The following is a 16,859-nucleotide window of genomic DNA, read 5'->3' as shown; positions in this document are numbered from 1 at the left end:
AAGCCAGAACCAAGGCTACCGTGCATAACAACTCAGATGACTCAGTCCAAAATATTAGTGTTGTTGCACCGAAGTAAAGGCACAGATTAATATGCGGGCACCTAGGGGGGATTGAAACACGTGTCATTTAGTTTGGTAAAAGGGTGCAGGCTTGCATCCACATGGGCTGAATGAAGTAGTTCCACTGAACTGTGGTCCATGAGGTCCACATTGTAATGGGGTTTGCTGCTTTTCACTTTCTTTCAGGCCTCCCTGAATTATACATCTTTATGCAAAAGGCCCAAAAGAGGCTTGTTTTCAGTGTCTCCTGACATATTCTGTTGAATTGTTTTCGGGTGTTTGACGACTATTCTAACAAAGCAAGTTCTGTGGAGACATTATTTTTGCTTTCTGCTGTATTCTGATATCCAATAGATCAGTCTATTTGATTTGTATAATCATTCCAGCCCTGATCTATGTGATAGTAGGTTACCAACCTGCCCTCATGAGCAGTAATAGGCTGTTAATGAACTTAAACAAATAAGCTCAATAGTTCCAATCCAATGGACTTGAGCTTGCTGTCCAATATAACCCAGCATCAGTTTACACTTACAAGTTTAAAGCAATGCAATCAGCTACTGGGGAAATAACCCTTAGTCTGTAAGTAAAGGTTCACCTGGTAGCTCTGACAGAAAATAGTTCCAGAAAAATGTCAACACAAAAAAAACAACTTGTCCCTTTGGTGGAGATCTACAACTGAAGCATGTGTTTAAAGCACATTTTTATTCAAACGAGCCTCCAGCAAGTCTTCATCAAGCACACCTGTCTAGTTGTTTTAAATATGGACAGCGTCTCAAAGCCTTTAAACCACATTCCATTAACAGTGAGGTGTGGGAGGAGGGGGTGTGGCTGTCAGTACAGCCTCAGGCAATAAGGTTAGGCCCTCTCTTTCTCTTGGGAACTTATTATCCAACATTTTTTTTCTAATTCCCTCTCCACATTTTTTACCCCTTCCCCCCCTGATCCCTCTCTCATTTAGTCCATCTCTCCTTCATCACAGCATATTTAACCCAACAGATGTGTTTGCTGTGTGTGGGAAATTACACTCTCAGAATCAACACATCCAGCCAGTGATGCTGCTGTGAGCCTTGGCACTGTCAGAAATAGAACAAACGTGATGATTGGAAGCTGAGACTTTGGGAGTCTGAGTGCAGATGAGTGCGGAGATTATGGGAAGAGTCCTTATGAGCAGCTCCTCTGGCTACTGGCTGAGGTATTTTCGGGACAGCTTGGCCTGTCCTGATTCTTCTCATTAGGCGTGGCGATGAGAGAGACGTGAGGTTTATTATTAAGCTCGGCAACTCTGAAACTTCTTCAAGAGGTTCGACCCAAGCAGCAGAAAAATCAGTGCTTGTTCAACCGATGCATAGCCTGCACATGAGTCAGTGGCAAGATTGCAAGATTTGGCTAGCGCCCACATCAACTAAGCTGGTGGCTCTTTCCTCTTCTTACTGCTTCTTTTAAGATGCTGTCTGTAGTTCTAATCTGCTGCTGTCATCAGCTAGTAAAAACTCAAAGCAAACACTGCGGAGGTGCGTGATTTTGCAATCCTCAGTTAAAGAGAATCAGGCTAATAAGAAACAAGATGTTATTTTCAGCTGAAATGATGCAAGCTGCTTTCCTGCTGCTGTCAAATCAGTGCTTGTGTAGCACAGGAGAGGAAGTATTTACACACACTGCATGTTTAGAGAAAGGATGCTACATTAGGATGAGACACTTGTTTACCCCAAGATCTTCAATGATTCATACCTCCGATGCAGCACAGAGGAATTTGGTGCATGCAGTATTTTAACTTATGCTGTTAATTATTAAAGCCAGACATACACACATACACAGGCCATATGGTGAAGAAAACAGTGCTTTTGAGGGGATTTAGAATTTGTCATCATTGTTTTAGGATGCTCTCGGCACTGTCTACAGCGTCACAGCTGAGTAGAAGTTAGTCCACACTAAAACTGCTTGACAGTGCAAAAAAATGATTATCTTTGAAAGAGTTAAATGCTGAAATACGGCTAAAGCTGTGCACTATCAACTTAAAACAGCCATACCTTTTGCTGCAAATTCCCCCTTAAAATGTCCTGTATCATAAATCCCCTAAATCTAATATCACTTTGTCTTTATTAATTATGTCACTGAATAGGATTGAATCAGAATGTGTCTCATCTGTATTCATGTTTTTTTTTTTTTATCGAGGCCAGTAATGGGTTGAGGATAAAACTTGTCCAAGACAGAGGTTGACATTTCAGTGAATAGGTTTGTCTGGGTGACTCTGCACACTGCTACAAATATGTCCACTCTGTGACTTAACTTACCCAAGGAGAAAAACAAGAGCCCTGGCCAAGCCGTCTCTCCTCGGCTGGGACAAACAGAGGACCCAGTGTTTCTCAGATGAGTGTTGCTGGATGACTTTATTTTCTTTACTCGTCTGGTAGCAGTAGTGACCTGCGTAGAATTTAGCTTAGAGGCAAGAGTCTCTTTGTGAATGTCTTCATGTCGTCACATGCTGCATAAATAAGCACAATATTCTCTCTATTGATAGATTGAAACTAAAATAGCTATTGCATCAGTCACAAAGATGACATATCTGTCCGACGTGTCTCATTCAGATGCAGTAATCCATTTCAACACTCTGGATTGGAGTTAAAGTCTGTAGCTTTATCTCTTGATTTGTACTTTCAACCCTGACGCCATTCTTACTGGCAGTCACCCTGTGATAGGCTTCAATCACTACTTTGTAGTGATTAGCAGTCAGAAGTTAACATGAACTCTCATGTAACTAATATAAAGCTGTTCAATTACAGAGTTTGAAACATACAGGGAGGGAAAGAGATGCACTCTGTGTACCTTTAAAGCTCTTAAATAAAAATGTAGAAGTACAGGTGTGTTTGAAAGAAGGACTTGGAAGAAGAGATAAGATTGCGAAAGCTTGAATGACTGCTATTTCTTTTCTCTGATAGGGGGGGAAGGGAAAGCTCAGGTTTTCATACTGGTTCAACTGATGCAGTGATTAGTGGGAAAGGTCCTGATTTATATTGGGGTTGTACTTGTTGGGAGCAGTGGTTAGATATCTTCTCTCTTGGGTGTTTGAACTGTCATATCATTTCCAGCGGGAGATTTTGACATCTCCATTTGCCTCAAGCAGCTTGAAGTGACTGCAGAGAAAACACCATCATTTATTCACTCGCTAGTTTTACAGTCCTCCTCAGCCCTGTCGAGCAATTGTACTTCTCGTCTCCCCTATGCGTTTACACTCAATATTTGATGCCCTGTAACACAGTGTGAGGTGTGACAACTGTAAAATATGTCTTTCCTAAGTGAACAATACACACCTATAAATAATGCACAGGGTGTGATGCCTCGCCGATTGTCTGTTTCAAATAACCACATGCACAATTAAAAGCCAACAACAGTATTTTTGTGTGTGAATGACTCTCTCTCTCTTTGTTCTGTCATTACAGATAAATACAGCTTGGCCCCTACGTCATTAGAGGTGAGTTTTGCATTAAACTTGTCATTAGTCAATTAGTGTTCTGTTAAATAAAATATTTCCTTTCTATTCATAAACTGCAGGAAAGTCACACACCAGCAGGTGTACCTTTTTGTTTGTGAAAGAATATCCTATTTTTTATGTTTGTGTAAATTACTCATAGATGTCTTCACTCCGCAACTTTAAAACTGTCATACATTATTTAGCTACATTTTAACACAGACATACAGCTTCCTTACCATGGCACTGAATGAGCCATAACTCCATAAGCAGGCATGTGACATCACGATGTGTTGTAGTATTTGTTTCAAGATAGAGCAATTAATGGCATTTTAGAATGACATTTTTTATTCAATCATTTTTTATCTAATCGGTTGACCTGCTCTCTAGTTATTGGCATCTGCTGTTGAAAAACTGATATTAGTCGACTACTAATCACTAATATTGGTGACATAGGCCACAACCCTCAAAGACCTAGACAGCCGTTCTTGTTCTTAAATGTTTGATAACTTTTGAACCACTAATTAGATCAACAAGCTTTAAACTCTCAGTTACAGTGGATATTCCACTCTTTCCATTCATACCACATTTGTCTCATTCAGCATATTCAAAATAAATTCAGGATAGTCTGGCGCCCCCAAAAATGGCCTAGGTCTTTATGGGTTAAGGAAACATTTCCTGTATATTGAGCCAATGAAGGAAGAACAGATTGTCAGTTCTAATGAAAAATGATGGAGTTGTCTTGTGTTTCAGGCAAGCGGTAACAATCGGCCGTTAGAAATGAAGCTGATGTGCAAGTGTTAAAACCTGCAGTTCATTGAGTGTCCGCTTGAGGCTGGCTGTGGAAGTACTGGAAACCACATACACACCCTCTCGAACAGCAAAAGTGAACACGTTGACAGCCTTCTACAAAAAACTGTTTTGATCTGAATAGCTAATTTCTTTATTGACACACACTGTACGAGGGATGATTTTTTTTATAACTCAGTACTTTAGAAGATATTAAGATTCTGAGTTTTGCATGATTAGAGGCACAGCTGACTTGACTGACATGCGGGCACCCTGTAACTGTTAGCGAAGAGGCTAAAGGCTAGCCTCAACTCCAAATCTTTCTGTCGTGCTCATAGACTGTATAAAATATGGACATAGTATCCGTGACGTCACCCATCTGTTCCTGAGAGCTGTTTTGAAGCAAATCGACGGCGGCAGCCATATTGGAAATGCGGAACTCAACTAGGCAGGGTGTGACGTAGTGTGAACCTCCTAGCCAATAGCTATGCGTTCCCGACCGGGAGTCACGTCAGTCATGTCCTTATTTGGGCAAAACTGGTAATCTTAATATCTTCTGAACTGTCACGTTAGAAAAAAAATCACCCCCCGTACAGTGTGCCATTAGAGAGATTAGCTACATAGAGCCAAGCTGTTTTTTGAACCAGGCTGTAAACATGTTTATTAATGCTGCAAAGATCGTCTTTTTCCCATTCATTTCTATGTGGTTTCCGGTGTTTCTGCAGCCAGCCTCAAGCCGATTTTCGACGTATTGCAGTTTATAGCACTTCCGCATTGGCTTCATCGTTTGAGACCGGAGGTTGCCGCTTGGTCGTGCTAGATCGACCAAAGTTAGGTTGAGTCAGCATTTCCAATATGGCAACCATGCACCACAGGCTTCAAAACTCTGCTTCAGAAACAAAATGAGTGATGTCACAGAGACTATGTCAAAGTCACATCAAAATCTATCAGCATGCATGACATCCTTCAGGTTATTTGTTGCAAAGATTGAGCCCTGGCCTGTGATGCTCTAAACAAGACTGAGTGGGAGGGAGCTCTGCACAAGCAGTCCTCTTTACTTTGTTCTCTACTCATTGTGCATGCTGCACTCTAACACTGAAAGAAGGGCACTTAAAAGAGGCCACATCTGTGTTCTCCCTCTCTTTTGATTCATAAATGCATTACTTCCTGAACTGTTATACACCCAAACATTAGCATCAAACCACGTGAAGAGGACATGTGGTCAGTGCATGTTTGGTCAAGCATGGATCACTGAACAATACTGGGAGGAGAAGTCTCTCCCAAAGCTGCGTTATGTGTACATACTGTAATTAGACAGAGATTCCTCTGTCAACTCTAAGCAGTCTGATGGACTTTCATGTTTGCCTTATTGCTCATGTGATCTCAGGCATGCACAGTCTGTGTGTGTGTGTGTGTGTTTTCCATGGCTTAGTGGGAAATAGAATTCCTCCACCTCAGCTGACAGAGCATAGAGGAAATCGTATGATGAAATCCCATGGTTCAGCTGTGAGCTGCTCACACCCTTTTACTACCATAAACAAGGTGTGAAGGCGTTTTGAAAATACATAACATATTACACAATGGTTATTTGAAAAGCTTAGGGTAACAATCCCCTAAATCTACCACGTCATTAAAGCCAGGGGATACATATTTCAAGAATTGAGTTGTTTTCTTTTAGTGTCATTGATTGGAAGCTTAAGCCCAAATCTAGTAGAGCCAGTCTCTTATTTCTCCAATCAATTTTTAGTCACCCTGGTTTAAAAAACAAACACTCAACTTAATCTACTTTTTGAACATAAAAAATGTTTAATAAAGACATGAACTCAAAATTGAAGAACGAGATAATATTTGAAAAAGCAATGTTCTTCTGTGTGTTGATGAGATATCAGTTTAATCCAGACTGACATATCCCAACAAACATTGCACTTGACATTCGTATAACAGTCAATCCCTATCCCATTGTCAATGTAATTCCCTTGAATTTTTCTTTTTACACACCAAGTTGAAAATTGCTCAGTTTCAAAGGGTTTATCTCCACAACTACATTTTGACCACTCAATAAATAGGAAACTGCTTATGTTACTAGTTTGTCCGTTCTGTGCCACCGTAGAAACATGGCAGTGCGAGATATAGTGTTATTGTGAATTATGTGTTATCCAAATACCTGACTTATTGTTAAATACCCATCAGCCTCAGATGAACTTTGTGTTTAGTGATAATAAGTGAATGTTAGCATGCTAACCTGCAAAGCTGAATATTATACTTGCTTGGCAAAAGTGTTTCAGAAAGTGTTGACACTGAAAACAAAGAGCAAACCTGTCCCTGAAAGTACCCGCTAGAAGAGAAGCTGGCTACAACAGTTTTATTTCAACTTGGTTGCCATCAAAATCTTGGCCATTCATTTTAGATTCGGGATTGTTGTGAATAAACCTGCTGTGAAATTACCGTCAGCAACAGCTTTACATTGTTGCCAGTGCCAATTAACAAATTTTAGCATGTTAAATGCTACACTAGGAACGTTATACCTTTATAAATGTTGGCATAATAATTTATAGCAAGCGCTATAAAATTAGAGCTAGCATTCATGTCAATGTGAAACTGTTGCCAGAGACTAACTTGTCAAGGGGTAAGCATTGCTGAAGGTAATAGTGTATTCTTATTTTGTCATGTCTGCTCAGATTATTGCTATAGCCCTGTCTCTCTTGTGTTTTGGCCCTGTGTGTTTGTGTTTCATCTCAGTCCCCTGTGCAAGAAAGTCAGCAGATTAGCCACTCCGACTCTCTGCTTCTACACACTTGTGTATTTTGGTGCTAATCACTAGCTTGCGCTGCACTGGCCCACTTTCTCTAATTTACACCAGACAGTCTGTGTCAGGATAATCATCAATGAAACAAAACAAGAGCACTTTGTTATTTATTTTGAATAAGGCTGGTCATGAGTTTGTTTGCATCTCGTAGTGCTTCATCATTAGCGTGATGGTTCTAAATGTTTAGGACTTTATACGAGATGTGCACCTTCTGTTGTCGCCTTCAAGACAAGCTTAACCCAGTTTATCCTGAGTTAAAGATTAAGGTCAGATTACTTGTAGTATCCTATTAGAGGTCTTCAGTTTGCCAAGTCTACTCTGGTCCCTAAATACCAATTGTGAGCCAAAAAAGGTAGTTAGCCAGCATCACACATGAGGTAAAGCTTTGGACTTAGAAATGGATCCTAATAGATTGGGTCTCAGCAATGATCAAACTGCAGTGAGTGAGTTATCTCTCATCCTCTAAAAAATATGGACTGATCACACCTCAGGTTTTAAATGCTCATGCTGTCTTTTGTTTAAATTTGATCTTCACTTCCACTTATCCTCCCCTCAGATGGTTGGATGTGTTTGTTTTTGATTCAGTACAGTTGTGCATATTTTTGCATGTGTGTACAGTAGTGGCTTCCATGCTCCAGCTGGTTGAACAGGGGCTGCATGTGTCTGCATGTGAGGCGTGCACCCCCCTCCCCTTCCTCCATCCCCCCACCCTTCTACCAGTCACTGCAGGCTATGAGCTCTGTCTCTACAAAGACATCTCTTTCGCTGTTTGCTGTAACATCAGAGCATGCAGTCTCAAAGGACAAGGCATTTTCTAATTGAAGCTATAGATTTGATGCTCAGGGCTGTTGTTTTGTGTCAGTAACCAAACCATTGTAGATTTTTACTGTCAGTTGTCAGCATGCTTGTTTGCTGATACAGCTTTAAGTTGGGACCTCAGAGTGAGTCGCTGGCCCTCAGTGTGATCCTTGCATCCATGTACCACTGACCTTTTTGTCACATCTAGCTTTTATCCCGATCAATCCATCGATTTTTGTGACATCAATGGCTTCACTGCAGCTCATATTGCTGCCTCGGGCCTACTTCTGCTGACAAAGTAATATTCTCAGCTAACACAAAACCACAGGAATACATTTATTGAGTAGTTTGTGTATTCTATTTATACCTCGTTAAATCTCTGTCAGGCCTCAGAGATGTGTTGAGTTTCCACCTAAGTATGTCAGATTTATAAAGTAATCATCAAATATTTCGTCACAGATATTTTCCAGTGGGTGCTAAAAATGTTGTAGTTTTTTGAAATAATGAAATGGGTTTGTGTATAGAGACATTCTTTAAAAGAGTTGTGTTCTGGGCCATTGTTGGAAATTTGACAGCATCAAACTCAGTATGGTATTTGACAATATTTTTTCCTTTTGGGAGGATGTTTGAGGCGTACACACTTACACTTCTGTGTGCATTACTAGAAGCTAATACTTTGTAACCCTGAGATCTGATTCCTCATCATATCACATGTTCTCAGTCTTTGTAGGGCTGTCAAGTTTTGAGTTGTTTGAAGATGTTTTGGATTTTTAGAATTCAGGATTTTTCCACTCTTTGCTTCTGTCGCCCTGTCAGCTGCTTGACCCGATGACTCATGATGTCACTGATCAGTGATAGCTGTTTAATTCAGAGGGACATCTCTCCGTCCTCAGCAATTTCCAGCTGACCTCACAGATGAATGCAGACTCAACATTATCTGACCAGAAGAGACAAATGTGCATCATCAGGCTCTGTCCCACTGTGAACTATGTTAGTGATGCTGCAGACCGGAGGAGGCTGAGCATCCGCTCCTCCAGATTTTGAGCTCTGGTGGTTATGCAACTGTCTGTTGTGAAGGCTCTGCTCTTACTGCTGCAGATGATGCTTAGGGCTGCTTGGCTGTCTGCTTTGTTGCCTGCAATAGCAACAGTGTAATCATGTTAAGCTACGATTTCTGTCAGGGCAGTCGCTGTAGTCTGCAAGAACTCATCTGCTCCCTGGTGAACAATTTGATCTCATTCAGACATGTCATTTTGTAGAGAAGGCAAGGCCAGAAAAGGTGATGATCAGCTTTTATCAAGAACTTTGTTTACAATAACACTCAAGTATGGCTTTATCCCAGAGCTCCTTTTAGCTTTGAAATCTGAAATCAGCTGATCAGAATGTCAGAGCTAAGTAATTATATATTTGATTTCAACGTAGTGATGGATGTCAAATTGACAACTGATATGATCTGACATTTAATTAGGGAAACCCAGCATTAGTTTCATATTCCTGTGAAAATCTGTGGTGAAGACTCAGCAGCACACAGACATGTCAGACTTTTCCCATCTCGTGTGTTTTGGTTGGCAGTTTGCTGACCTTTAACACAAACAGCTCATTCTTTGCCTGTCTGCATAATGTTTGACTCACTGATGCTCCTCGCTTGCTCCTAATTTGGACCAATATATTTTTACATTTGCATCTTGTCATGCTGTTTATAATTATTCATACCTTAGTCTTCCTGTATGAATTCAGCTCTAAGCGTTTCCTTTCATAAAAGCAAAACCATTTGTTGAAGTTAAGTTAAAATATTAACTAATATAACAGGAAGTGCAAAGTCCAAAAAGAGGTCTGTACTGATTTACATCATCTAACCTGGATAGGAATGGACTGACATTTTTAATGTTGTTACCAAGCAGCAACCTCCGGTCTAAAAATATGAGTCCAATGCGCAAGTGCTTAAAACTGCAGTTCATCGAGGATCCGCTTGAGGCTGGCTCTGGAAGTACCAGAAACCACATACACACCAATTCAAAAAAGCCGATCTTTACAGCAGAAATAAACATGTTTACAGCCTGGTACAAAAGACGAGTGTAGTCTGGATAGCTCATTTCTCGATCGGCACACACTGTACGGGGGTGAAGTTTTTTCTAACGTGGCAATTTCAAAGATATTGAGATTACGAGTCTTCCAATGAGAGGCACAGCTGACTTGATTGACAGGCGGGAACACTGTAGCTGTTGGCTAGGTGACTCAAAGCCCGCCTCTTTATGTCACAATCGCTCAACAGCAGCAATATGGCTCCCGCCGACGGTTGGCCTCAAAACAGCGCTTCAGAAACGGATGGGTGACGTTACGTATCCTACGTCCATATTTTATACGGTCTATGGTTGTTACCCTCTTTTTTTTTTCTCTTGTGAAAGTTCAGCATTTGCTAAGTTTACAGTTTAACCATTTTAGTAGGGTGGGTCATTTTTTTTTAGATAAATACAGAGCATTAGGGCCACATTGTAGAGAAGTAAGTCCTGTGATTTTGAGAATAAAAGCATAAATATACAAAAAGAGTTATGTTAGTGCAGGGGGCTTGCTGCTCTTCTTCAAATCTCTTGTTGTTATTTTACTTAAAGAATGCTCTCTCTCTCTCTCTCTCTCTCTCTCTCTCTCTCTCTCTCTCTCTCTCTCTCTCTCTCTCTCTCTCTCTCTCTCTCTCTCTCTCTCTCTCTCTCTCTCTCTCTCTCTCTCTCTCTCTCTCTCTCTCTCTCTCTCACTCTTTTGAAGATAATCAAGTTTCAACTTATCATTAGATGACGACTTTTTCTCTTAAATTTTCAACTTTACTCTCATTTGATTACAGTTATATTATCGTATTATGGCTTTTATTTTCCTCGTACATTTCCCTTTTTCTTCTCACAGGACTAATATAAGTTTATTCAGAAATCTCAATTTCTTTCATCCTTAATGTGGCCCCTTTCCCCTGTATAAACCCTTCAGACTTTATTTTCACACTTACCTCTTTGATTTATCCTTTGTTAAATCACTATTACATAACTCATTAGTCAGAATTTTAATATTCATGCTTGTTGTGAAACTAGCTCTGGCTGTGACGTACAACACTTCCTTAAGAACCTTAAGAAGACTAGGGTTATTCACAGGAAGAAAATGTGCCTCTTTGGTATTCGTCATTGGTTCTCAGGATGATGCCTCTGTCTTTGGTTCTGATGGGAAATGGAGGTTTTTCACCAATAAACAGCTCATTGTTTTCAAACAGAGGCCTGAAGTACTTCATACAGGGGGCATTGATGTCATGCTAGAGCTTAGACTTTTATCAGTTTTAGAGCATGAGAGAATTTGTGTCTTCGGGCAGATGTAGTAATTTCTTCTTAAGTTTCTTATAGAATATCAAACACTGGTTGAGATATTTCTGTGTTTAACAATCCGTAACTCTCAAGCCCTGTGTCAGTTATGCTACATGTTTCTTTTGACACCCAGACGCCTTTCCTAAGAGGCATATGAGAATGTCCTTTGTGTCACCTGTACCTGGCCTCAGCCACAGGAACATATGCTTGTTTCATCCACTATGGCAGGCTTCCACCTCACCCTGGGTGAGGCCTGGTTTCAATTAGTGGTTTGCTACCAAACATTTCTGGCTGTGCCTGAAACGCAGCGGTGGATTATCTGGCTGTCTTTCCTAATGTTTTTAGCGGCAAACTTGTCACTGCTTCCCCGCCTAAAACGCTATGCCTCATCTTCCTCATTCCTCTGAGTCACAAGTCGTCAGATGAAACTTGAATGTGTACTCAGAAAACCAAGCCTCAGTTTCCTTCCTTACATCAGCCTCGGTTCTGAATATTAATGTTAAAGAAGCTTGTTGACATTTTCTGACAGAAAGAGCTGAATAAAGTATTTCCGTTGAAGTGAAGGGGCTCACTCTTCTTCTGTTCTTACATGTGGACTTAACTGAATTGTTGGCAAGAAAGCCAAAGCTGCAATTATTCACACTCCGGTGCACCTAAACCTTGGATAACTTAGCCAGATTATTTCACAGAGAGCTTTAATCAGTGATGCATCGAGCCGTAAGCCATTCCATGCTAGAAACTGTTAAACATAAGGCAGTTGATTATTACACACTGTTATGTGTTGGCAGGGAAAGTAGTTAAAAAAAAAAAAGTGTTGGCTAAATCTAGGAATGTCCTGCCAGTATTGAAAAAAATACTTGTCAAATATTGGAAATCCAGATTAATCCAAGACACTGATACGGTTCAAACTTCCACGCTTGATTTATAGTTGTAGGTTTACTCATGTGGTTCATTGTAAAACTCTGTATGAATGAAACCTCTTGTGCTTTTCATCACCACAGCAGTCCCTAGTATCTCCCCCCACTACAGTGCATGTTGTCCTGTAGATGGATTATAAGGTTACATAACAAGACACTAAGGAACAGAGCATTTGTTTTAGCCCTGGTACAGGATTATCAGCTGCACACAGAGATGAATGTAGTATGAGTTAGTGTTGGAAAATCTATACAAAGAAGTTTGGAAGACTTTGAATGAGGAGTTGAGTTAAGGTGAAATTTTAGTTTCTAAAGATTTAGAGATATCTGACCCTGAAGAGCCACTGTACCCCCTGTGGAACAGACTCTCACATGAACAGCCTGCAAAAAAATCTTTGAGTTTATCCAAACACGAGGGCAGCTTTTCTCCTCTGTATGGCACATTAGATATCTAATGATTTTTCTCCTCACGCTCTGTTAACACCCATCACCTCTGTTAACTGTTCTCACAGGCAGCTCTACCGGGTGCTGCTCCCTGGCACCTCACCCAAATTTGTCCGCCATGCCCAGGCAGCAACACCAGTTTCACCCACATCAACCTGCTGTTTTATTAAGACACCGCCCTTTCTAAACAATGTCTCTTCATTCCTTTCTGCTGAAGAACATACAGTACAGTTAGCTGATTCCTTTAGTACTTTACGAAACCGGTTCATAATAGTCTGAGGTGTTTGTTGTTGTTGTTGTTGTTTCCACTGACATGTTATGCTGTAATGTTTTATAGATGGCAGAAGATCATAGGCACCAAATAATTGTTTCCCCCCCTTTTTCAACTTCATTGTGCTGTATCAAAACAGTGGAGTCTGTTGCACATTGCAAACTCAGAGGAAAATAAACCACAATTACGAGTTACCTAATCTCAATGTAGTATAAACAAACAGACAGCAGTCAACAGTGAGCTGCCACTAGGAGGAATCTTCACATCAGATCCTGTGTAAACCGTGCAGCCACAGCAGTTATACACTGACACAACTCTCATTATGGGTATTATAGAAAACAGTTACACTTATCTCAACCCAACTTTATTTATATAGCAACCATGATACATGTAGTCCAAAGTGGTTCACATAGGATAGGTTCCTATCCAACATTTTTATTCAGTGTCTAATGGCTTGTATTCATTTTCCTCTTGAAGCACTAAATAAAATGTGTTGTCCTTCCCTATCCATATCTCCATGTCTCAAAAGGCTTTTTAAGGTCTACTGTCCTGTGCAGAATTTTTAATCTCATCGTGCGTCCAAATATTTGTTCAGCAGAGAGATGTGGTTAGATTAAGCTGTCAGGAGAGGACATGACACAGCAGTGCAAGCAGAACATGCTGCAGAGAAAGAACAACTTTGTTCTGCTGGTTTTTGACTTTAGATGAGGTGTAACAAGCTGCAAAGGAAATACAGATTAGTTGCACTTTCTAATTAATGAAGGAAAGCACTGTTAAAATGAAGCCATCCTCAGATTGTGGTAATAATCACACTGTTCAGAGGAACACAGTGGCCTAATTTCACTTAAGGTTTGTGTACAAGAGCTGTGGTGTATTCTGCTCAGGTGATTTGAGTTTAAGGTTGTTTATCCAGCTAAGTCAGAGGTGCTAAGAAACTTGGCCTGCTCCTTGAATATGTACCTTTTATTTTAGATCAGCAACAGAGTAAACAAAGATGGAGTCAATGGTGTGTCAGCTTGAAAGAACATGATGTTGGCACACAAAATAACAAGTTAACACATTAACAATTGATCCATATATTGACTGAAAAATGCCACACTACTCTGGCAGAATTAGAAATATCCCTCAGTTAGAAACACATGAATTGGCTTACTGTCAGAGTGAAGGATTCATGTTGTGTGAACATCAATAAATACAAAAATTGACCTGATTCTCGATGCTCGCACCAAAAAATGGCAAAAGTGAAAACACTGAAGGAGTCTTTGAAAGAAAAACCTCTTTGAAAGAAACAGAAGGAATCACATATTTGTCATTTGCTCATATTTTATTATCTGTGACCTCCAACTCTCCATATGTTTGTTTGTCCTGCAGGTAATTGACTCGCTAGGTATCATGATCTACAAAGCTCTGGACTATGGCCTCAAAGAAAACGAAGAGCGCGAACTCAGCCCACCGCTGGAGCGCCTAATCGACATGATGACCAACATCCAGGAAACAGAGAGCGACTCCTGTCCTGATGAAGGCTACGAAGCCACAGAGGAGGAGGATGAGTGTGAGGAGGAAGGAGAGGAGGAAGAGGAGCTTGTTTGCACTACCAGCACTTGTACGGTCACAAGCATTCGCAGCTATCGAGACATCATCATGGTAGGTTCTCGGAAGTGAATATATCTGGCAGTTGAGGTATGCACATGCTGAGTAAGACAGCATTACTTGTTTGCAACAAATAATTTCCTCCTTTGTTGTGATAAATGTAGACATTTGCATCATGTTTCGTGTAAATGCTCATATTGTGATAGGGATGAAGATTTGATTTATTGTGCTGCTTTATTTAAAAAAATGTCCTCCTAACCCTGAATGTGTAGAACACAAATTCTCGCACTTTTTTTCCTTCTTCTCACACATTTCAACATCAGGTGTGTTAACAGCATCAACTCTATCCACACACCATCATCACTCCTGCTTAAAATATGTTCCCCTGGTGGAGGCCATCACACTGCCAGTCCCTTAAGTATTTCTGAATATGAGGCTTGTAATTATAGCTGTGTAAACATGTTGGTATTTGGAGAATAGGCTTAAAAACTTTGACAGCCTGCTCCTTACATATAATCAACCTTGAGTCGAGCACATAGTCAGCTCTCTTAAATGCTGTGTGTCTAACTCGGCCTCTAATTCCTCCAACAATCACTCTCTTTGGTGTAAACTGCTGTTATGACAGGGCCAGATTAGATAACTGCTGACCTCCTTTCTTGTCTCGTGCTCTAGTGGTCTATCATACAGACATAGGTGGGGTGGTTGAAGGTTCGGCTGTGCGTTATGCTGACAAAAGGTGACAGAACTTGCCAGTGAAGCACCCAAATAAGACAGGATGAGTTCGACAGTGAATGGGGTTTCTCATGCTTTAGTGAAGTAGAGCGAACTGAGGAGTGGCTCGACTGCTATTGGCTCACTTTGATGTTAATTATCACTCATTAAGTTAGTGAACAATTTCATACAAAGGGGACAGTCAATTAAACAGCGAGTCTCCTACCAGATAAACTCTTGTATATCCTTACTTTACCTTAAGTTTGTATTTTTTTTATTTAACAAAAAAAGATGGTGTATGAAGCTTGATACAGATCACTGTTATTAGTCGAAACAGTGGAAAATACCGATTCAGCTGGATCTTAGGTATGATTGTAAAGACTCGCACAGCTCACGTATTATCTTACCTGTGAAATGCCTCACCAGAGAATGAGGAAGAAGAGACACATTCTGCTGAGTCAAACATGCCTGTGGCGAGCCGAGCCCAACATAAAAACACACAAATATGCCATTGGTCTGGTTTTGTCCTTTAGGTCCCTGGAGATAATTTTACTGTGATTGTAATGAAAATAAAGGCAGCCTACCAGAGTAATGGTTGAGCTGTCAAATACCTTAAGGGTCAGGGCATGAAATGGTGCTTCAGTGATGCTACTCAGGCATTGTTGCTCTGACAGGATCATCAGGTTCATGCTGTTCTAAGCTCTGTCTCAGTTTTGTTTACAGACATGCCATTGCTCCATGGATGGTTGCATTGAGCAAATCTAAAATATCCTAAGAACTGTTGTTGTTGTATCATTTGACATAAAATTGTCGATTGGACATTCATGCTCCCCAGAAGTTAAATCTGATTATCCCCTGATGTTTAATCTAGCACCACCTTGAGGCAGACTTTCTAGACCTTTTGCAGTTTGGCCCAAAAACTATTGGAAGCATTGAAATTCTGTGTTACTAAGACATTCATATTCCCCTGAAGATGGGCAATAATAAGTGTGGTTTCCACTCTCTCTTTCTATCTAGCATGAAAATGACAGCGACATTTTAATTTGACTACATAATTCCAAAACAAATGACCTCCACGTCTGCGTCGACTACTTAATGTATGACTTTTATTAGAACGTGTTAGCATGCCAGTGCTAATATGCTAATCTAAGTCAAGAACATTATAAATTGTATTATTTTCCAACATCAGCATGTTAGCAGTGTCACTGTAAATATATGATCTAGTTGAAGTTGCCTTGATGTTACATGGTTTGAGTTTGCTGAAAACCTGAAGTCAATGATTTAAACAGATCAAAAATGAAAGCCTGTAGTATCAATGTATAGAGCTTTCAGATAGTGTGTATTTTCAGTATATCCTTTCAGTAAAAAAAGCAGTGGATAAAATATGTGTAGAAGTGTGGGGTGGAGAGCTCAACTCGGTATGCTGCATTTGTTTAGGATATGTAAACTTTGTTATCTTCACAATTAATTTAGGTTTATTCCATGAGTAAGAATGTATATGATTAATTCCTTCTGTTTTCTCCTGTACAGATATGTTCTTCCCACCTGCCCAGCCCATCAGACGCCCCTAACCATTACCAGGCCGTGTGTCGTGCTCTCTATGCAGAGACAAGGGAGCTGCGCACCTTTCTGGAGAAGATCAAGAGTGCCAAAGAGGTGAGAAACTTCAGCA

At 40.4% G+C, this 16,859-nt stretch overlaps 1 protein-coding gene across 8 annotated transcripts in view; it reads left to right on the top strand.

Annotated features, from left to right (window-relative positions):
• The window catches only part of spire1a (spire-type actin nucleation factor 1a), a 31,171-nt gene that overhangs the window by 1,072 nt on the left and 13,240 nt on the right, over window positions 1–16,859 (top strand). For all 8 annotated transcript variants that reach the window (XM_034704785.1, XM_034704784.1, XM_034704783.1 and 5 more), the window contains exons 2-4: window positions 3,498–3,529; window positions 14,258–14,530; window positions 16,718–16,843. In XM_034704785.1, the coding sequence (XP_034560676.1) occupies window positions 3,498–3,529; window positions 14,258–14,530; window positions 16,718–16,843 (431 nt within the window). The remainder of the gene's footprint in view (window positions 1–3,497; window positions 3,530–14,257; window positions 14,531–16,717; window positions 16,844–16,859) is intronic.

Source organism: Notolabrus celidotus, chromosome 16 (assembly GCF_009762535.1).
Source record: "Notolabrus celidotus isolate fNotCel1 chromosome 16, fNotCel1.pri, whole genome shotgun sequence".
In the NCBI taxonomy this organism is placed as follows: domain Eukaryota; kingdom Metazoa; phylum Chordata; class Actinopteri; order Labriformes; family Labridae; genus Notolabrus; species Notolabrus celidotus.
Note: the sequence above shows the minus strand (reverse complement) of the source record. Positions and strands in the feature narration are given on the sequence as shown.